This window comes from Telmatherina bonti, assembly GCF_933228915.1.
Source record: "Telmatherina bonti genome assembly, chromosome: 1".
NCBI classification, from domain to species: domain Eukaryota; kingdom Metazoa; phylum Chordata; class Actinopteri; order Atheriniformes; family Telmatherinidae; genus Telmatherina; species Telmatherina bonti.
Window position 1 is genome coordinate 18,272,300 of NC_136619.1, and position 23,501 is coordinate 18,295,800.

A 23,501-nucleotide genomic window follows, 5' to 3' on the forward strand; every position below is an offset into this window, starting at 1 on the left:
TTGTACACATTATCTCTACCTGCATCCTGAATCCCTGGACACACACACACACACACAAAGGGGACACTGATGCCTGCAATGTGCAGAGCCAGCAGGCATCCAACAGGACATCAGCATCTGAGTGTAATTAAAGCTTTCTCCTGTTCAAAGCTCCCTACTCATATCTCTGTGGATACAAGACAGCAGCTAAGTTTTCAGTCCCATCTCTCATTAATGCAGCATTTCACATAAATATCCTCCAAAAAATATATAAACAATTCTGTGTTGACCACCAACTCACACAAATACAGATCCACAACAAATACACAGGCAAAGAGTAGGGATTCACACAGAGATAATTAAATTCACCTTGGTGAACATCATAAGGATTGTGATCAAATAAATAAACACCAGAAGGAAACGCATGATGACTTTTGACCCATTTCTGAACAGATATCATGAGAGAGTGCTTTCCAAGTTCAATGAGGTTGACATCTAGGCAGACTCACTGCTGTTCCTCAGCATCTCCTTCCCAATGACACACTCAACAGACCTCTGCTTTTCCCAAACAAGCTTTGCCTCCCCTTTTATGTTTGACATAAAAGAGAAGAGAGAAAAGAGGAAGAGCACAAGAGAGGACTCCAGTGAGAACAAGAGGCAGCTCTCTCATTTGTGTAAAGTCTTATAGATTTCCCTGCTGTAAAGCCTGTGCTCGTGTGAGAAGGATTTTTCTCTGAGTCTGATCAGCCAGCGATGGGAGGCAAATGCACATCCATTTTGTTAATCTTCAGGGCCTCAATGCTGCCTGTCTTTTGACACACAGCATTTATCATCTCCAACAACTTATTGCAGGTAAATGGACAAGGAACAGAATGTTATAAGAGATGTGCAAAGGTGCTACAAAGTGAGACACAGAAAGCGGGAAATAAATAGCAAAGAAACATTGCTTTTCAGATTTAGGATTTCCCAGGTAGTTCCACCATGTAATCATTGAGATGAAACTGCTCACATACATGCGGTGGGGTGATTTGGTTTGGCTGGTTATAGTTTGGCAGCTACTCAGTTCCCAATCTTCCTCAGGTCTCCCTAATATGATCCAAACATGACATGATTATGTTTAATCTACAAGACTAAAATAAGTTTCATAGGGTTCAATGTTCATCCAGCACAGGACAAAAAAATCTTCCACACTTGATTGTAACCATTTTAATGAAGTAAAAGGAGCTCAGCTCAGTACTGTGAGCTCTTTATCTGCTCATCTGCAATCACATTCTCTTAACTTTGCAAGTTTGATTAGACTTGAGAACCCTGGTGTGTCAGCGGGCTGCAATTCATCTTTATTGCTTTCCCTGCATGGAGGAGGTTAAGCCTTTGGGCCTCATTGCTTATATGGCACACGAGAAACAAAAAAAAAGCCTCAGGGAGAATTAAAAATTCTGCGAGGATTTGTGTGATAACCTACTTCCAAATGTTGTGTGTGTATGTGTGGTGGATGAGATGGTGGAACAGACTGTGACTGGAGTTGAACTGATTCATTGCGGATCTTCTTTTGCACCGGCTTCAGCGATACTTTTATCTCTCAGTTCTTATTGGCAAAATAACAACAAAATGTGTAAGTGAAGTTTAAGAAAAGGAAAAATGAAAAAAGTAGAAGAATATGGGACACAGTGGTAATAAACTATGGCAGCAGGCTGAAAGCTGCAGAATCCCTGGGGTTGAAACAGCTGAGAAATTCCTCAGGTAGCAGCTGCGGAGCCAGTGAAACAGCAACATCAGCCAGTATTCCTGCTTCACACGTTAACCTCAAAGTCTTGAGTAGTCAGCTTACTAGCTTGATGACCACATGCATCTTTTTGAGATGCATTTTAATTTTAATTGAATTGAATTAAAGCTTTTTAAGAAATGTCTTTAAAATAGAAAGAAGCTGACTAACTCCATGCATGCGTAAATCTTTTACATCATTCACATATTGGTTTCTTTGATCAAATGGCTGAATGCATCAGAAATTGCCACTGTAAAGCAGCTCATTCAAACTGCATCAACTCGCAGTTGCATAAAGTATTTCCAGACTGTCGCCTTGCTCTAATATAACACTGATTTTATAACTGCAGCAATATCTAAATCAGCTACTTACATATACAGTGATTTAAACGGTCAGAAGGAGCAAAGTGTCTTAAATATATTTCCAGGCTTCTGGTCGGAGAAAAGCTTGATTTGTGTCCTGTGCAGGTCGACTGATTCAGGATGTAGTCCAGTTAAATTGCCATGTGAAACTCAAACTGTAGCGACACTCAGCTGTGTGTATAATTGTGCTGAATGTCAGAAGCCTAGCGTAGCAACTGGATGATATATTTGCATCATATTACTTGTACAATTCATATATCACACTTAATACATTTTAAATTGCAATGCTTTATAACGTGTCTGATGGGCAAAAAGAAAAAACAAAACACCTGACTTAAATTAGAACTATTCTTTTAATGACACTGGTCAACTAGAACCTGAGTGCTACATAAAATTAAAATAAAAAAACAGACATTTTTATGCATTTTCAGCATAATGTATGTGAGTTGTCGCTGTATATACTTTTTATGTATGTATTTTGTTAAAAGCAGAAGAGAAACACAAAAGTGATGGATACTAAAAACCAATCCAGTTATTTATCCTGACTGTTTATCCTTTAAAGAACTTGGCATATAGCTACTTGCTCAATTTAGGACTGGTTTTCAGTTCAGGGGTGTCTGTAAGCGCCAATATTTCCCATTATTTTTCAATATTTATGTATGGGAGAAATTCATTTTGGCTCTCAAAAACCCAGAATATTCTTTCAAAGACTGTGTGAAAAAGAATATCTGATTGTAATCCCACAATTATTTGACTTGTATTTGGAGCAGCAGCTTGTTTTGTTCTGTTTGTTTATCTATTGTGTTTAGATATAAAGTTGAAAAAGTCATTCTTCAGAAGGCTGGGTGGCGCATCAGTTGATGCAGAAAGCTATCACTAAAAATTATTTAGCCTCACAACTTTAATGTGGATTGTTTCAGATTTTTTCATTCAAAAACAAAATTATTAACATCAACCAAGGTAAAAGAAACAAAATCCCCCAAAGTCACAGGCAAAACCATTCATCTTACTGGAAATATAAATAAAACCTTGAAGCGCCATGTGCACCTGCAACTCGTAGGTGCACATGGAGCTTCTTTGTCCTTATCTAGAATGACTTTGGCATCCTGAACACTCTGTCACATATTGTGTATCTTCGCTGCGTCATCTACCGGTGTCAGGTTCACTCAGGGAAAGTTCATTCATTTGCTCAGTTGCAGTGTTACTGCCATACAGAGGACAGACAGGAGTAGGTGTGTGTGGACTAAAAGTGAGAAGGAAGAAAGGAGGGGTTTTAGAATTTAGAATTTGGGGTAAAGGCGAACATGATTGAAAGAGACAGAAGGAAGCATATTCCAGACAAGACTGGTTTAAATGTAAAATTAGACTTATTCACATTTTGGTATATAAAAAAATTTTTAAAAAAATTGAAAGAAATTCTTCCAAAACTAAACGTTCAAGTGTACTGGCACGTTTCTCTTGGTTCAAAAATGATCTGCTACTTTTTTCTAGCAAATCATTTATTTGTGTAGATTTATGTAAAGTTTAATTGAATTTAATTTTCAGTTCAAATCTGTCAGTAAGTCCTATATGAAATTATCTGTAAATTAAGTTATTATAAACTATAATAACTTATAGTTATTATAGTTTATAACAACTATTTCAACAACAATAGGAATAAGTATCAAGTGAAAGTAATTCTCACTGATCGCTCTTTGTCATGCAGTCCGTTGTACTCAAAGCTGAAGTCCTGTGAACCAGTTACATAACAGGGTTTAGAATTTTAACGCAGAACAACTTTGAAGTACAGAACAAAACTTTTAATCCTGTAACAATCTATGTGAGTAATATTATATTGACTAAACTTGTGCTGACAACAACAGTCAGTGAGATGAGGGGAATTACCCCAACTGACTTGACTGCTGTCAGATCTTCCAGTCATAGCCAACATCCAAACATCCCAAACAGAAACCACACCAAAGCCTCAAGGGTTTATCTCACCATGTCTACACATTATGGATTTACATGTTATTTACTAGGGTTCCCTCTCATCATAAAGACATGCCTCGCTGATTTCAGCAGGGCGGCTTGAAGCTAGCAGATAAGCAAGAGCTGTCTAAAGCAGATCCTACTTTTATTCTATATTAAGCCTTTACTGGTTAGAAATAAATCTACTTAGAGGACCAGCATTCCCAGTATATGGATTATAGAACGTCAAAGGCTCTGCTTGAATGCCACATTTGTGAGCTGACTCTGTGGACATCAGGTGAAATTTGGATCACTTTACTTATTTAGTGTATGTTAAATATCAAACACAATAGCTATGGCAAGAAAAGCTTACTCAGGACAAACGCTGTTTTTCTAACACCACTCAAGGTTGTTACGTGTAGCACCATAAACTGTGATGTGAGATCAAGGCAAGGCGATATTTTCCTGCTGCTGAGATCTCTAACACTGAGTGCAAAGCATCAATGGGCTTCTTCCGCTCACATATAAGAGCTTCTCAATCCAAATAAAAGTCAGTTTTCTGTTTCTGAAAACATCAACTTGAGCTGAGACCAAAGAGTCCGATTAGAGAAATTCTGACATCAGTGAAGTCACTGATGAAGGCAGATATGAAGTTAATGTGTGCAGAATACACACACACAAGCGATCTGACTGTTCCCAGACTGAACAAGGTCTCCAAGTTATGATCGATATTTACTTTGTTTCTTTTGTTTTGCTCTGCTTGTTAGATATTCCACAGTCAGTAAAACCTCATTAATATTCAAACAGTTCCCATCCAAAGTTAGGTCAATATTTCATCTCATGAGACTGCAAGACACAAACAATAAATCCCTTTGCGCTAAAGATGCATATCAGTAATGGCTTCATCAATCTATTTAAGCAATGGCATATTGCTAAAAAGCACCCAGAGAGTTAATTCACACATGACACCAACACGTTGAGTTGCCATCAGATCACTGGAAGCGTACAGTGAGTGTGAAAGTGGAATAGCAAACCTGAGGACATACAGAGTTCAGAAATATGAAACTTTAGAAGCCATGTTGGCTTCTGAACGCTTGAATTTGCTACCTTAGTCAGCTGTTGTGGTCAATAATTTATAATCTATTGGAAGAATTTCTATGATATTTTTGTGTGGACTTAAGATTTCTATATGATCAGACAATGGGTGTTTTATAAAGAAGCTGGTTTTATTTTTGACATGTTTTGACTGTCACTTCAGTCTTCAGAAATGTCATCTGACATCCATCGTGACGTGTATTCTCTCACTATTGGTAGAACCGAGGTGGATTTGTGGCCCACCAGGGTTCCACCGCCAGCTCAAGTCATAGCAGACACAATGAACCTAATCATGCTTTTGTGTGGACATTCTGTTATTCCCGATCATGAATCCTTTCATCATCCAATGAGTTTAATATCTCAGGTTTTTGGGTTAAATACCAAAACTTTTATTATATGAACCACATGAGATTTGGTCCATGTATCCATGTCCCCTCAGGGTGAACAGTAATACGATGAGTAATTATCTGTCTCTTCATTCACCATCAGCTGTACTTTGTGTTTTATGCTAGTTATTAAATGTTAGCATTAAAATTATAAAGCAGACATCAGTATTTGAAGCTGCTGTGCCTAAGCACAGTTTCATACAGCCATTAGTGTGGCTATAGAGTTCTCCTGACAAGGAAAGTGAACTGAAACATCAAGAACTCAAAGAAATCAATGACTCACACAGTTCAGTAAAGAACAATTTCCCGCTAATCCTACAGCTCCTCTCTGGGGTTCCATAGTAAAACCAACCATAAAAGCTCTTTAACACTTATTGTTCACGCTGATTTGAATAAAGTCAAATAATTCAACTTATCAACTGTTTGATAATCAAATCTCATTATATTAATCCAGCTGTTTTGAGGTGAAGATGACCGATGCAGAACATGCCCCAGCATGTGTGACAACAAAACATGTAAAAAAACATCTATTCCAATTTTAGCAGTGCACACTAGGATGATAACAATATGAGAGCAGTGAGACCACTTTGGAGATAAGAACAACCTATTTCAATAATGCATTCACAGCGCGAACGAGACAAGCTTCTTCCAAGTTCTGCATTTGCCTTCAAAAGGACGGCCCTAATTTCATTAGTGAGCTATAAAGAATCTGAGCTGGTGCCAGGTGACTGAACCTCTTACTCACAATGATGAAGTACATCTCTGAATCACTGATGTTCCATCATTCATCGTGCTTTCTATATCTGATATGCAACTTTGTGATTCATGATTGGAATATCAATTATTATAACTCCTGAAAATGATCTAGCTAACTCCCAGCTAATGTTTGACTTACTGTATGATTTTACAAAAGGAATGTAATTCAGAGTTTATAATTTGCATATTCTCCATTAATCGTGATTGAATTACCACAAATAGTAGAAGATGAAGACTCCCATGACAAATCATCAGAGAAGTTGGAGGGTTTATTTTAGCGGTCTTTATTAAGTTTTTGATGATTAATATTGCCAGACTGCATGTATTTAACCACGCTGCATGATGACATGACTGAACCACAAACAGCATCTATCTGCTCACCAAAATGTACACTAAAATAATCCCTGTATTTGTGGTTGTAATTACAGTCATCCAGTGAATTACAGCGATCGAAAAGATAATGCGGTTTGAATATGTCGGCAGTGTACTGTAGTTTAAAACCATGATTCTGTTCAGAAGCTAAATGAAAACTAAATCAGTAGTTTGTTTGCTTTACAAACACATCTTGAATGTCTCTCTATCTCTTGTATGTAGTATGTTATATGCAATTTATTGAAGCATGACACTTTGACATGCTCAGCGTTGCTTGAACATGAGTCACACATGACTAAAACAACTGTTAGTTGTTTGATCCAAATCAGTTTGAGCTAAAAAAAAAAAAATCCTGAATACAAAGGTGAGGGATGAAGGTAAAATCTACTAAAACATGTGGTATAAAGCAATTCATTGAAATGCTGTAACAAGAAACTGCTTATTAACTAATTATTGATTAGGCAGCTGTGGCTCAGTAGGGCAGGGCTTCTAATTGTGTGGATGCCAGCTCGAACTGTCTTTGATTTGTGCCCTATCTTTCTGTGTTCTTGCATAACTTCTGCACATCAGATAGATCACTGGGGTTAGATCAGTGCTTTGCATGGTAACTTGTAACCATCAAAGTATGAAGGTGGATTTGTGAAAAGATATGGGTTTTTATGATTAAAGAAGGTCTATATTATGGCAAGAAGCTGATGAATTCCTGCATGTGTACACTCTGCTGGTCCACTAAAAAAGCCCTGGGCATGTCACACCTGTGTTGCATATTTTTGCACATTTTTTTGTGAAAGTAGTCAACTGCAGGTACATTTAAACAATTTCAATAAAACTGTTCTCATTCGCATATCTTTGTGTCTTTGGCCAAATCGCTAAATGCACCAGATATTGTGACTGTGAAGCAGCTCATTCCAACTGTTTTAACCTGCAATCGCATAGATCATTTCCTGACTGTCGCCTATATAGTACTGATCAGTGAACTCACATGGAAACTTTTAACCATCCAAGTCTGAGGGTGGATCAGTGAACAGTTTGCATCCATGCAACCTTTTTCTAACACACCTGTTCAAGGTCACTGGGGCTGATTTCATCCTGATTTGCAGTCTCATTTTAATAATTGCTATGGCGACTGTGAACACAAATATGTGAAACGTTCATACTTTACTGTCATATACTGAATAAAAACAATAAGCAGACAGACCTGTCTGTCTAAATACATATTGTCAACACCACTACAAGCTCTGCTAAAATTGCTCAAGGGTTATGGAATTAAAGAAATCTCACACAGAGCCACACTTTCAGAAAATAGTAAGATAATGTTTCACATTTTAAGTCTGCCTTTATTACCACACCATTGGTACCTTTGGGAGAGGCTGCTAATCACCACTCTTCTCATTACTGTCTAAAGTTTTGGCAAAACTGAACATCTTTGCATGTTAATAATTCCTTTGCCTAATTTTCTACTTGCAGAAACAAGTCCAGGAAGTCATAGTTTCGGTCTTTTGTGTAGTTTGCATTCAGATCCCTGAAAGTGAGGTCATATGAACGTCCCAAAGGGTAAAACTGTTTGATAGAACCTGAAAGCTCAATGAGCAAGATGTTCACCTGTCTTGTAGGATACTGATGTAACCAGAAACACTGTCATCAGTGGCTGAGACCACACATAGAGAATACATAAGAAAAAAAAGGGTTTTAGTGGCAGAGCCTGATGAGGCTTGTAACCTGCTAATAGGCTATGTAAGTAGTCTGGGGTCCCATGTCCCACTAAAATGCCACTTTTGGGAGCTTCACTTTTATTTGAGTGCCAGCCTTTCACACTGTATGTCGCCTTCAGATTGAGATCATTTTTTTTCATTTTGTGAAGGTCAAAACTACTATTATTTCCTGCAATGTGATTCCCATGCAACAGCAGCGGTTGGAGGCGTAGGCTAATGAGCTAAACGGAGAGTGTGACTGCACCCAACCCCCACGAGAGCACTTTTTTCTAGGCCACATCTCTAAGGTGCCCAAGGAAGGACAGAAAGAATCTGCTCTCATTTTCAATGCTAGCACAATGATGTTAACCTGTACAATGACAACTATGATATCCTTCATGCAGGTGGGAAAAAAAGTAATCTGCAACACTCATTTAGCTTTACAGACTCTTTGTGTAAAGCACGATTATTACAGCTCCCTAAACATGTTTCCAAATTCTGATGACAGCAAATAAATGGCAATCTTGTTGTGGTAAACAAAAGCAATCTATTAAGCTGATGATCCTATTTATGTTTCTATTAAGACCAGTTGAGCATCATTAGGAGCTCCACGGTGTGAAATAAAAAGATATTTCATTATTTCTCATGCTGGGAACATGAGCCAACAGAGAGCTAATCCGTCTAAATAGAAGCTACAAAACAAATTAAGCATTCTGTCCCCACTGTGCTCTTCCAGTTACCAAAACAGTGGGATCAGCATATCTTGACAACAAGTGCATGCTGCAATTTGGTGAACACAATTCATCAACATCACAGCCTCATTCATGTCAAGGTATGCAATGTCTTCCCCATACCAGAGCAAAGGTCTGTGAAAGGGTAGCAATTAAATCTAAAGATGAAGTTTTTGATGGGAGGTAATTATGAGAATGGCTAGATCATCCATCCATGTAATCTTTAGAAAAAAAAAATCCATAGAAAAAAGTTAAGAATAAAATGTCATAGAAAAATGACCTTTTAAATCCAATAACTTGTCTGTCACTTTTTTGTCTGTTTAGTCCAATTAAGGGTCACAGGGAAGCTGGAGCATATCCCAGCAATCGTTGGGCTAGAGGCAGGGAACACCATGGACAGGTCGCCAGTCCTCTGCAGGGCCAACACAGGGAGACAAACAACCACACACTCCTATAGACAACTTAGAATAAGCAACTAACCTACCATGCATGTCTTTAGATGGTGGGAAGAAACCAGTGTACCCAGAGAGAACCCACGCATACACTGGGAGAACATGTAAACTCCTCACAGAAACTCCATTCAAGCCTCCCCCCAAGCCGAGGCTCAAACCAGCAACCTTCTTGCTGTGAGGCAACAGCGCAAAGCAAGTTCCTGGAGTACAACACTCCAGTGAGCTCCAATGAAACCCTTTCACGTACCAAGCATCAAACACAGTTCCAGCAACTCAAACAACCAAGTCATACGATGGACACAACAGGCTACTTAATAATGCAATCAAATATAAGATGCAAACACACACATATTAGGAAGTTTATATGCATCAATCACCATCTCTTTCCCCAGTGCTCTTTTATTCATACACAACATGTTTACTGATTCTAGCCACGCCTTGCTCTCATTCATATCAATATGACAATATATATTTGAGCAATGGCAATTACAAACTTAAAGAAAAAATGCCTTAAACACATCTGCAAGATGCTGAATAGGTGATAAGACTGAAAGTCTGAGTGTCTGGTTAAAAAAACTAATCAAATGTGCAGCATCAATTTCATTAAAACACAGACACTTCTGACTCAAACTGAGCAAGGACACTGATCTCCAGTTAGCCATGGAAGAAAAAACTAAAAGCACAATAAAACAGACTCTGACTAAATTCTACCATTACTCAATCTGCAACAATGTCTCTAAAGTGACAGTAAATTCTCACTTTGGGGATTTTAAGTTGTTTTTTTTTTATCAGCACTAAATAAAAAATAATAAAATAACTCATTTGAATTGAGAACATTCACAACTAAAAATAACCCACATTGTATCTAATCCAAGGGTATCCAAACTTAGTCTTCAGGGGCCACTGTCTTGCAGATTTTGGTTGTGTCAGATTAATCGGTCAACGTGTTTGACCAGTGCTTGAAAACGAGCTGTTTAAGAGAGTCATATGATTTAAATCAGGTATGTTGGAGCAAGGAAGCATCTAAAAAGGATTGGAGCTGGAAACACAGATCTAAATAATTACACTTTTCTTTCAACTGATTTATATTGACTTTTTTTCATTAAGAAGCTAAACAATAACAACAAATGTCAATGTTCTGTGTTCCAACAAGCACAAAGTAACTTACAAATCAGTAACTAACCAGCCTAGTTTACACTGTCCACATATCTGCCACATTTTTGTATTCACTTCTACATCTTACTTCATTGAAATTTCCCTCCTCATTCAGCTGCACTTTGTTCAGGTAGTAATTCAGGAACAAAGGCATGTACGCTAAAATACGTTTATATGCTTTTTACACTAAGAGTTTCTGTTTTAGCCTAATTTAGCAAATAAAAATGGTTTGTGTCTGTAAGCAAGTTATTATTGAGCTTTTTCATAAAAACCTTATTTTATGCAATTATGTTATAAAAATAAAAGGTTTTATTCGTGTAACATTATAATCAAACTCTTAAACATGTAACTGACCAAGACCAAAGCTTGCACCATATGACATCACTTTAGATAATTTGACAGATATTTTCATTTTACAACTCCTGCTCTTGGCTTCGCAGTCTCCAAAATCACTGAAATGATGACAGATGCTGTTTGTTTTTTGTTTTGTTTTTTTTTGGGGGGGGGGGGGGGGGGGGTTGGTCAGGTCTTCTCATTCACTTCCAAAACTCATCATGAATTCATCATCACTCCCCAAACTGGCTGATAAGTCTAATTTATACTCACTAAATCTAATTTTAACCTGCATTTGGCAGATTGTTTAATGTCATTACTTGTAGTGGACCTACTGAACTTTGGCAGATTTTCACACTTTGGTGCCCTTTAAAAAACTAGCTCAGCATCTGTCTTACATCTTCTTACTCTCTTTTCTGAACTCTCTCCAGCTTGTGAAAGTTAGCTGAATTTTGACTCGTCTGATTTTTAGCTCTACCCAGCCTCTGACTTTTTGTTGCTTCTTCTGCAACGTTCATGTCTTGTTTGACAGCACAGTGACCTTTTTTATGTACATTTCTGGAGTCATTGTGCCCAACAGGGTCCCGACACTTTTAAACTGCACTTCACAACTTTTGCTTTTGATATCAACGCATCGGTTATTTGGAACGTGCACAGAGGCTGATTCAGTAAAGAAATGCAGCAGGAGATTATTGGAAGATCAGAGGAACAGAAAGGGCCACAACAAATGATAAGATGGACAAAAGCTCACAGCACAGGCAGAATGCAAGACAGATGCTGAATTAATTGTGGTTATGGGTGCATCATGAAGAAAATTTGCCAAAATTTTCTAACGTGTCTTTAATATCCAGTTACTCCAGTTACTATGTAAAGTGGTGCCACAAAGTAAAATGTAGCTGTCATGTGATGCTCCAGGCTGGACCACAATATTGTACAATGCCGTTTCTCAGCCTTCAGACTCTGCAGGGCAACAGTGGCCCCAGGGGAGTACTTAATGCATATTAGTGTGCCATCAATATGAGTTAGAAGCGCTGAGTTTTAATATATTAAACTAGCATGTTATTGTTTTAAACTGTGGTTACTGATTGATTTTTATTCCTTTAAACCAGGGATCATTTTGTCATTATCAAACCAGCCATGATGGCAATAAGAAACACATCAATCATAGAAAATATGCAAATATCCTATCCCAGCTGCAACTGGTGCAAATAAAAATGAAGAGATCATGAGCCCCTTCTTTTTGAGCTTGTAGGAATTTGACTCATCAGCTATTTAAAACTGTAGCCATCAATTAATTTTGATTTCAACTACATAACTACAAGTTTGGGACTGTACTTGCTTATTTGTAACACTGTTTATCTGGCCAAAGACAGACAGCTTACTTAAAGCAACCTTTGTGTTTGCTTCCAAGTTCTGTTGAGCTTCATGATTGCCTTGGGTAAAATTTTCACAAGATTCCACGATTGCATGGGTCAGTGTGTTGTTCAGGAGCTCTAGAAATGTGTTTATCACTGTCAGTCAATTTACATTTGGAATTTAATTTAATGTGTTTTCAATATAAGATTCTGGTGAAATGCATTTGTATTTAAAGAGAGAGAGAGAGAGAGCACAGCAAAACTGAGGTGAAGTACATCATCTGCAAAGAGCCTCCTCATTCATACACTGCTTCAGTACGGAGGACAAACTAAGACGATGACACTTTCTTTTTATCCACCAGCTTGGAGACCCAACAGTAATCCATTTGGAAACACTTGACCGTGATGCAGCCAGCCAATGCAGAAACCCTCCAGAAATCATCCACTGACATTGGTCAAGATTATCCAGATTAATGCATCCAAAGCAATATAATCATAAAGCTGCAAAAACAGCAAGAGCTTATATACACGGATGTATTTTTTAATATTATTCTCTCTGTTGGCATAAAGTCCTGTCTCATAATCCTTCACATTTATAACGCAATGCACGCACCACATGCAGTCATGATGGCATTTACTGACAGGTAACTGATTAAAACAATATATGCTGCCTCAATTGTAGCTATCTGACATTGAACACCCGACCAGATGTGTTGGGGTGCTGACTGGATATAAACCAGAGAATATCTCCTTCATAAATGTGCGTTTTCTGTAATCAGTAGATCGAGAGAAAACGGTGGAGAGAGAGAGAGAGCTTAATGGACAGACGTCATTTTACCTGATCACTGCCCCGTTACGTGCCAAAACACGTCCTACCCCACAGGGTGACCATGAAAAAAAAAAAGGAAATGATGGTCCCCACTGACCTGAATCGTGCAGGTGTACTCCGAGTCGTCCAGCAGTCTCACAGTGCAGTTGCATTCCCTGTCCAGACTCCTGATGCTGCTACTCATCAGTCGGCTCAGCATCTTCTCGATCGTCTGCGAATGGGACCAGAGAGAAGTGCGCAAAGCCCATACATACAGGTTGACCTTCTGTCACGTTAACGGCGTCCCTGCTCTTTGCTCCAACACCTGGTCAGCGGCTGTGACTCTGCGGCGAATCGGCGTTGGTGCATCGTTTTATCAGTGTGTGTGAGCGCTCAGTGGCCGATTCACAACGTTTCTGCACACAGGATTGCAAACAGAGCTGTTTCCCCTTATTCCTCTGGTCCGGCTGGACTGTCACCACTCACCACACCTTCTCCCCCTGTCTCCTTGCCTTTGCCATGCCTCTGTCAATGCTGCCGGGTGGACTGCGTGTGCACTGACCGGTCTGTCAACCCACAGAAAGCAGTGAATGAGCTGCAGCCTGCGCAGAGTTGACGACAGGCGGCGAAATTCCAATAGGCTGCTGTACGTCGTGACTGTAGCCACATGGCTGAGAATAATAACACAGCAGGGCCTCTGCTTTCACAGCAGACAGACGCTTTGTGCTGTTCAAGAAGTTAGCTGACATATAAATAACTACAGTGATCATTCATATCAGCTCAAAATAACTAGAAGAAGAAAATATCATCAGCTATTGTACATGTAAAAAAAAAAAAACAGATTACATATTCCAACTTTCAGACACGACAGACAAGACAGATCTTTGTTGCTCATTGAATTTCCTACAGGACTCAAAGCCAGCTACACGTTCAAACATTTTTATTTTTTTTTTTAAATTTCCCGCAGCTGTTGAAATGGACCATTTTCTTAATTTATGCACGCGTCACTGTTTCATATGGCGAGTAGATTTTATGTTTTTTTTTTGTTTGGTTGGTTTTTTTTTGCGCAAAAACATCAGATTTTGCCCAAGAAATTAAGCAGTCCTTTAAACGATCATTTTCTTCACATATGGGAAAGGTAAAATAGGATTAAGTGGAAAAGCGTCGTGCTGTTACAAACAAATCAATAAATAAATAAATAAATAAAATGTAGTATCTATTTAAAAAATATAGGGCGTAACCCAGCCTAATTTTGTTAAGCATATATCATTTTTTTTAAAAAAAAATCATAATATGGAACACATTTCTTTGCTAGTTTCTTTAACAATGTTTCCCTCTAGTGGTGTTTAATGGCTAGCGTCAGTAAAGAAGTGTAAACACCCATCAAGTTGAAACACCCTTGTATTATTTCCAACTCATGCGTAGTTGACTGTAAATCAACTGTTTTGGGAAATGCATTTAAAAATCTAAAGTAATGTTTAATATTAGCAGTGCAAACTACAAACACATATGTTGTCGTTATTGGCCAGATATTGAAGCAAAACAGTAAAATAAGCTCATCTGCCGTGACAATGTTTCATTGCCGTGACCCGGATTCGAACCGGGGTTGCTGCGGCCACAACGCAGAGTACTAACCACTATACGATCACGGCGAGCTACGATGAGCTACGGGACATTGCAGATCTCATTTCTCGTGTATTGAGTGGGCTTCACGATATTTTTACGGATTTTGGTAATCGTGGGGTTTTCTTTAGCTATAGAACTACATTGTGCCAAAGTGTCTCAGCATTTTCTTTTGTCCCTACAGGTAACATAACGAATGCTTCTAAGTAGGTGATATTACGGCTTCACGATATTTTTACGGATTTTGGTAATCGTGGGGTTTTCTTTAGCTATAGAACTACATTGTGCCAAAGTGTCTCAGCATTTTCTTTTGTCCCTACAGGTAACATAACGAATGCTTCTAAGTAGGTGATATTACTGAGACATTTCTTCAGTAGTGTTAACGTTTATATTCTGCACAATATTGACATCTAGTTGGCGAACTGAAGATGTGCTGTTTAGGAGCCACGTGTGGTTTTATAAACTCGCCGCTGATTGGCTTATTTTACTGCTTACGCAGACGTTTCCCCGTTTTGTAACGCCAAAACGTGTGTTATAAAACTGAATTTGCGTGGACTGAACAGACGCAGCGGAACTAGATGTTGTTTAAAGAGTGTAAAGGTAAAAAAAAAAAAAAAAGAAATTGTCGAAATAGTATGCTAAATTTTTCAATCGCTTTCTTACTTTTACTGAAGTACGGTTTTCCGTCCATTGTTTTGGGTCCATGTTGACAGTCTTGTTTCTGCAGCACTGTAATGAATTTGAGTCAATGCTCTGAGAACTTCATTTCGTAGGGCTGCTTTCAAGCACTTTGGTAATGTATACAGTGAATTTCTTTGAAGATTTATATTCCAATATATTATTTGCATGTGTTGTTGATATTCATTTTGTATTGTTTGCATCAGGCAAGCCTCTCCATTATTTTGAGTTTTTACTAATTGTCTCACGTATAGATTTATTTATTTATTTATTTATTTTGTGAGGGTTTTATGTGAGTAAATTGGTAACAAACCACTAGTTATGATTTCTTTTTGTTTACAAAGTTGAATATCTGCCATGTATGCTCCACAGATTCACAGTCATGACTCAAATAAGCATCCATTGGTTCCGCAAGGGACTCAGGTTGCATGACAACCCAGCACTCATGGCAGCTCTGAGAGATTGTAAAGAGCTATATCCTGTATTTATCCTGGACCCTTACCTCCACAACAACACGGGTGTTAACCGGTGGAGGTTCCTCATTGGAGCTCTCAAAGATCTGGACTGCAGCCTGAGGAAACTCAACTCCAGGTAGTAAACACAGACAGCACTCGCTTTAATAATTATCTTACAATAAATATCAACATTATTTGTCCTGAACATTAAATATGAGAGAGAGATTTTGTTGGTGGCTGATTCAAGAGGTGTTTAGATTAAATGAGAACCAAAATAAAGACATGGGAAGGAAGATAACTGAACACAATGCAATCAGTCTGAAAGATAGAATGGGAGAAATTGCAATGATTTCAAATCATGTGAGCTTAGGGTTGATTGGTTTAAGGAAAGTAAAAAAAAAAAAAAAAAGATTAACATGGAAATTGATGACAGAATTATATTTGCATTGTGAAAATGCCAAAGTGAAGTTCAAAAACTGTGGAAATATCCCAATTTAAGCCTGAAAAATAGAGACAGAATTAAAAAGAACTATGATCTCATTGAACATGTTCCTAAGCTTGATAAAAGCACACTCACACTCTTATTCTGTGTTTTATTAACTTCTATTTTAATGTGCAGTGTATTCAGCAGTTACAGTTTAGTCACATACTTACATGCATAACTTACTGTGCTTTTTTTTTTTTTTTTTTACTCTTTTAGGCTGTTTGTGGTGAAGGGGAAGCCAAAAGATGTGTTTCCCAACCTGTTCAAGAAGTGGAATGTAACAAAGTTGACATATGAGTACGACACAGAGCCCTATAGTCTGAGCCGTGACAAAAAAGTGACTGCACTGGCTAAAGAACACGGAGTTAATGTCGTCTACAAAATCTCACATACTCTCTATGATATAGACAGGTAGTTTCATCTTCTTCTTTTTCTCCACTGGCTGTATTGTATGTTTGTTAAGTGATGTTGCCTGTGATGGACTGGTGACCTGTCCAGGGTGTACCCTTCCTCTCAAGATAGGCTCCAGTTTCCCCACGACTCTGAAATGAACTGAGCAGTATAAAAAAAATGAATGAATTAGTGATATTGTGACCTGTCATTTGTCCATAGGATAATTGAGGAAAACAATGGGAAGCCTCCCCTAACTTACAAACGTCTGCAAGCAATAGTTAAGATGCTCGGTCCACCAAAGAGGCCTATTCCTGCCCCAACCACAGAGGACATGAAAGGTAATTAAGCAAAAGCGCTCTATAATGCTATTGACTTATCATTTGGAGTTGTTTGCTTTGATATAAGAACAGCCGTCCAGTTCACAAATGTGACATTTCAGCAGTGAATCGATCAAAGTTCTTTCCCATGTCAAAGCAATCAAGACACCCTGTTCAGAGAAGCATGAAAAGAAATACGGGATTCCTACCCTAGAAGACCTTGGCATGGACACAGCATCTCTCGGTGATGAGCTGTTTCCAGGAGGAGAACAGGAGGCTCTCAGGAGATTAGATGAACACATGAAAAGAACGGTAAACAGTTTCCACCTCACCACTCATTTATATTTGCAGGATTATTATATGCACTTCAACAAGATAAGGTAGACAGGATTTAAAAAATACCTCCCCACCCACCTTACAATGTTTTGAAGTGTATGTCAAATGTCTATTTCTTATAGAATATAGAAATCTTTCTGTTATATTTACATGTTTTATGTTTTTATTTAGCAATGGGTGTGTAGTTTTGAGAAGCCGCTGACCTACCCAAACTCTTTGAGCCCCAGCACCACTGTTCTCAGTCCATATGTCACCTTTGGGTGCTTGTCAGCAAGAACCTTCTGGTGGAGACTCACAGAGGTCTATCAGGGCGTGAGTATCACATCCTCGTAAAGGTCTAGATAACATATATCTAAATAAAGATGCATGATCTTTAGGTTTTAATGCTAAAACAAATATTTTGTTATTTATGTGTTGTTTATGCAGAAAAAACACTCGGATCCTCCAGTTTCCCTACATGGCCAGCTGCTCTGGAGGGAGTTCTTCTACACTGCCAGTGTGGGCATCCCAAACTTTAACAAGATGAAGGGCAATGATGTATGCACTCAGGTGGACTGGGACACAAACCCAGAATACCTAGCTGCATGGAGAGAGGTACTGAGATGAAATAATGTGATCAAACTAGAGTTCATCATGTCCTTTTGACCACAATTCATTTAATTTTGTTTTGTATACATTTAAAGGCTCGAACTGGTTTCCCCTTCATTGATGCCATCATGACTCAGTTGAGACAAGAGGGCTGGATCCACCACCTGGCCAGACACGCTGTTGCCTGTTTTCTCACCAGGGGGGACCTGTGGATAAGTTGGGAAGCAGGACAGAAGGTGATTAAATCAGCTTGTATGTGTAAGAAAAAAATTTGTCCAGAGCTATGTGTATTGAATGTGCAGTTTGTAAGTTATTAAGTAAAAGCGCTGTGTTTGGATCCAAAAATAAATTCATACCCCAAGTAGTAATGTTATAAAAATGCTGTTTTCAGTCAGTAAAATGCTTGTTTAACATTTTGCTTCCTGTCCCTGAAGGTATTTGAGGAACTCTTACTGGACGGTGACTGGGCTCTGAATGCTGGAAACTGGCAGTGGCTGTCGGCAAGCGCCTTCTTCCACCAGTTTTTCAGGGTTTATTCTCCCATCGCTTTTGGCAAGAAGACAGACAAAAACGGAGACTATATCAAGTAAGCCTATGACCACATTTAATAAGATTCTGAAAACGTATCTTAGGATCTAATTTAACCTCACCTGTGTTTGCAGAAAGTACCTTCCTATTCTGAAGAAGTTTCCAGCACAGTACATTTATGAGCCTTGGAAAGCTCCACGTAGTGTCCAGCAGGCTGCAGGATGCATTGTTGGTCAAGACTACCCACGTCCAGTTGTAGAGCATGAAGTGATCAGCAAGAAAAACATTCAGAGGATGAAGCAAGCTTATGCTAAGAGATCTTCAGATGGCACTGAATCATCAACAAAAAAGCAAGGTATTGCTCAAAACACATACTTGACTTCAGACATGTTTGAATTAAGTCTTGCATTTTAACCAAAATATGTCTTTTTTTTTTTTTTTTTTTTTCCTCCAAGGTGTAAAGCGCAAGGCTCCATCTGTCAGTGACATGCTCCACAAAAAAGCTAAAAGTGCATAACTATACACAACTTAACTGTTGGCCTTATCACACGATCAGTGACTTTACCAAATAATTCAGGTTTCTCTCTATATCGAGGCTTTATCTGTGCATGTAATCTACTTTAGCTTATTGATTTTTTTATTTTTTTTTTTATTATAGACGTTATCAGTTTCCATTTTATGTTGTTTTCTGTTTTGTTTTGGTTTTTTTTTTTTTACCTTGTTTTTGGGTACAAGTGCTGGAAACTAAAACCAGACGAAAGGAAAACACTTGCACATTCTTCTTATATCACCCAGGAAAAAAAGTTGAGATAGAGTCAGGCTTTTATAATTTATGACAAAACCTGCAGCTGTGTGAAAAATAAAGACTGCAGACTCGTGGCCTCTCTGGCATTTTTAATTGGACATTCCATGTTTGAATGAAAGCAGTCCTCTTCTGTTGTCGTTCATATTTAGGTAAGACATGCTGCCTTACAGAATCTGATTACTTCCACTCACAACCATGAACAAACGGTTAGCGTTATCTGGCTATTTTCACTAAATTATCAAAAACATCAAATAGCCTACTTTCTACTGGCAACTCTACTTAGTTTATGTTAACATATGTTAGTTTCTAGCTTATTTGGTCCCTTTAGGGCCACCCAAAGTAGTGTAAAGCCATTAAAGACCCACCAAGCAAGAAGTTTTGTGCGACTCCTTCAATATTGTACAATGAATATGGGATGTTTTATTTTCTAAGTCTGTAGCTGGAGCTCTCTCGATTAAAATTAGAAATCATCATCCATTACAATAGTAGCTGATATTGTCCCTATAACTCAAATAAATTAAAACCTTTTATAGACATGTTGCCATCAGAGAGAAATGCTTTTAAACTTAGTCTTTAAAAGTGTTAAGTTAAATATTGTTGGTTAGGTAAAACAAACACTTGATACATAAAGATACAATTTTTTCTTGTGCAAAAAGTTAATTGTGTAGTTTGCTAAATCTGTACTAAATATTGATCAAAATTACTACTGATTACCAATTTACTAAGTGAGTGTCTAGGGAAGGGAAACACATTGAAATGTATTCAATGTGTTGTTGATGCACAATGTTTTTTTTGTCCAGTTCAAGGCAATGAGCACCTCATAAAACAAAAATAATCAAGATCAATACTTCAACTTGCAGTGGAAAAAAAAAAGGTTTACCATGATCTTCAATTTGAAATAAAAATATTAAGTGAGTTGAGATGTCTTCAAACTATATGTTAATACATTATTAATACATAACTATTTGTAAATTATTTAGATTACGGTGTGAATTAGGGACACAACTTCTTTACCGTTGCGTCTTTGCTTGTCTGTTAGATGTATTTATACTCTGACATTTATATTCAGTTTAAATAAAAATATTTTTAAAAAAAAAAAGAAAACTGTGAGATTCATATATGTACCATTTCATAATCTAAACTAACAGAACTCTAATATCCACTTCCAAATAATAAGAATTTCTAGAATTTTTTGCTATTAAGGACTCTACTGGGTGTAGTTTTATTCTATATCCACTAGAGGGCACTGTACTTCTGCCTGTGAAACATTTTCCCACCTCAAAACAGCTGTACATTAAAACTATTAAGTAAATGTGAACCTGTGGCTAAAAATGAAAGAAGGCTTTGTTGTACTGTCCTTGTTTAGTGTTGTAATCTTTATGAACAAAGTTCTAAATTTAAAACAGTAACTTTGTTAATTATAAAATATTTACTGCTTTGAGGTTTTTAACTTTGTTTTCCCTTCAGCAGCACTCAGATGAAGTTTCAACTCAGTTTTTTTGTTGTCTTGTTCACTTACTGACCTCTAAGTTATTTAAACTATCCAGGCTTAAATACTTAGATTTCTCAGCCATTAATACAGAGTAATGGACATCAGCCAGTATCTCATCAAGAGTATACGTCACATGCATAATTACCGAAGGACCATAAGTCACGAGGACAACATATTGAACATGTTTACTGTCTGGGTCTCAGATTGACGCAGGGAAGCCGAAGCAGTGCAGTACTACATAAAAGCAAGATGTGTGTGTGTGTGTGTGTGTGTGCGTGCTTGGACATTTGGGGGACAGACAGCTGTTCGTGGTCAAGTGTTCTCCTGTTTCTGCTTCCTTGGAGCTGACACTGGTGTGAATATCGAGAAGATGATGTCACGGCCTCAGCAGTAAGGCAGACGGCTGTACAAAGCCATGCTCAGTTTCCACAGAGACCTGTCAAACATCAAAACAATCTGATGTCCAACAGTGAATGCGTGTGGTAGTGTATTTCCGGGCCACTTGGCCAGTAAACTATCAAAGCAGAGTTGAACAGGTTGAACTGAAATCGCTTCTAAATGATGGATATATTTGTTTTGTTTTTGTTGTGTGTGTGTGTTTTAACCTGGATATATTTATTTGCTTTCTAATCCTATAAAATTGTCAATTTGCAGCAAGCTCCAGACAGATTTGTTAGTCTGCAATCAAAATCCCAATTGTGCCCACCTCATCCCCTGCGTGTCCATTAGTGTTTCCCTCTCCCAGTGCGTCTGTGTTGACACCTCGCCACTCAAACCATCTTGGATCTGAGAACTGCAATATCCCAGTTGAATTAGAACAGCATGTTCCCATGCAGCTGGTGTTTCATGGAGCTTTAATAATAGCGATTTATCTGCGGAGCATATTTACAGAAAGCGACAACATCAAAGAAATTATTCCCACTCACACTATTCAGCCACCTTGTGATAAAGCTATGCGTCTTTAAATTTTGCAAATCTCTTGCCATATCAACACGGGAAAAAGGGTCTTATAAGTTCAAAGGAGCATCTATATGTGAAATGTTTTTAGTCAGTTGACATAACTAGTAAAAGTAAACACACAGTCATTTGAGAAATTCTCTGAAGGTAGTCTTTGGCCTCATCAGCTTTTCTGCAGATTTTAAACAAAGGCTGATCAAGCTGTGGCATTAATTAGAAAAGTCCCTTTTGAGAGGCGAATTTCCCCGGTGTTACATTATAAACTGTATCTGTTACTTGTAAATACATCAGGACTGATTAATACCCCAGAGCAAACAAAAACCCACCTCACTGTCATGCATTCTAACTGGCACTCTGCATGGCCGTGCATTGTGGATTGCTGGAAGCTGTTGGGAGGTGTCTGATCCTAAAGTAAGAAGATTGAAGGATATTTGTCAACCATGTTTATCAAGAGAGAAAAAAAAAAACACTTTCATTTTCTGGCTTAGTTGTAAATTTTATCAAAAAACAGTGAAGGGCAAGAGGAAGTTGCGGGTAAAATTCATGCTCACAACATGAAAGGTCACTATTTATTGGCCGTTCAAGGACTTGGTGAATAAATGCCACAGTGAAACTGAAGAGCTGACAGTCGTCCAATTTGCTTCATACCTTTTAGTCTATCCTTGTCTCTAACAGGCACACATAAGCACACACACCTCTCCACACAACCTGAGCAACCTGCTTGTACATCACCACTCAGGTTGTAATGATGACCTCTAACCATTTATCTTTGCCCAGGACCTGCTTTTTATCTTCCATTGTCATGTTATGTTTGCAAAAGACACATAATGGTTTTGGAACCAGAGGTAGTGAACTCAGAGAGCATCATCAGTAGCAGCTCTAGACTGAGGCTCAAAGGGATTTTGTGAAGTGCTATACATAGCAAAACATGAGGCAACAGACATGCAAGGCTGTACTCGTGCCTCTGCACTGACCCTTGGTGGATTCAGATTTAGCAAGTAATCCCAAATAAGGAAACTAATAATTTGTATTAGAAGAACGGGACATTATTTGAAGTGGATAACAAAAAAGGAAGGAAGAATAAACTTCACTGTTGGTTGAATGTCTGTCAAAATTCTTCAAATTCTTCCCTTATTTAGATTCTGTGTTATAAACAGAGAGGGTGATCTACTTCAGACAGTTTCCAATGTTCTGTTGACTTTTATATGTAGATTTATATCTTATAATATTTCCTATGTAAAAGAAATAATGAAAGATTACCAACATGCACATTCAAACGCCATGACATGACTGTTTCCCAGCTTCTTTCGGGTCCCTGTTTTTTTTATTTCTCCGTACACTCCCCATTCAGCATATCCAGCCCATACTGAGCCAACTGTGTTTTCCAACCCCCCTGACACGGGATAAGGCTCTGCAGCCCATCTACATGGATTTGACCACAATGGATGTGTGTGTGTGAGTGTGTTTAGTTCTGTAACTAATAAAATTAACATTAGATGGCCTGCTGAATACTTATTTGTTCATGAATATCTCCCATTTTTTTATAATAAAATTTCCACACTGCATCTAAAGTCAGAAAATATTATTGCTTTATAAAGTTGAATTCCTCATTTAATCTGGCCATAAATCTAACTCAGTATGTCACCTCTACAAAAGAAAAG

The 23,501-nt window shown here is 38.1% G+C and overlaps 2 protein-coding genes across 5 annotated transcripts in view; one reads left to right on the forward strand and one right to left on the reverse strand.

Moving 5' to 3' along the window:
* frmd5b (FERM domain containing 5b) overlaps positions 1–13,404 on the reverse strand; it is a gene marked incomplete at its 5' end in the record, with an annotated part of 73,280 nt that extends 59,876 nt beyond the window's left edge. For both annotated transcript variants that reach the window (XM_079245268.1, XM_079245267.1), the window contains one exon: positions 13,303–13,404. In XM_079245268.1, coding sequence (XP_079101394.1) covers positions 13,303–13,404 — 102 coding nt within the window. The remainder of the gene's footprint in view (positions 1–13,302) is intronic.
* Positions 13,405–15,339: 1,935 nt separating this feature from the next.
* On the forward strand, positions 15,340–20,656 carry cry5 (cryptochrome circadian regulator 5). Of its 3 annotated transcripts, none has more exons than XM_079241093.1 (12): positions 15,358–15,407; positions 15,535–15,600; positions 15,858–16,076; positions 16,641–16,835; positions 17,037–17,155; positions 17,292–17,446; positions 17,642–17,782; positions 17,897–18,064; positions 18,154–18,294; positions 18,493–18,644; positions 18,721–18,941; positions 19,042–20,656. In XM_079241093.1, exons 3-12 carry the CDS (start codon positions 15,868–15,870, stop codon positions 19,101–19,103), a joined length of 1,563 nt encoding a protein of 520 aa, XP_079097219.1. In that variant the 5' UTR covers positions 15,358–15,407; positions 15,535–15,600; positions 15,858–15,867; the 3' UTR covers positions 19,104–20,656. The 3 variants fall into 3 exon arrangements, with proteins under 3 accessions (XP_079097218.1, XP_079097219.1, XP_079097220.1); XM_079241094.1 differs by having other exon boundaries at positions 15,388–15,407; positions 15,521–15,600; XM_079241092.1 differs by having other exon boundaries at positions 15,340–15,600.
* The last annotated feature ends 2,845 nt before the right edge of the window (positions 20,657–23,501 follow it).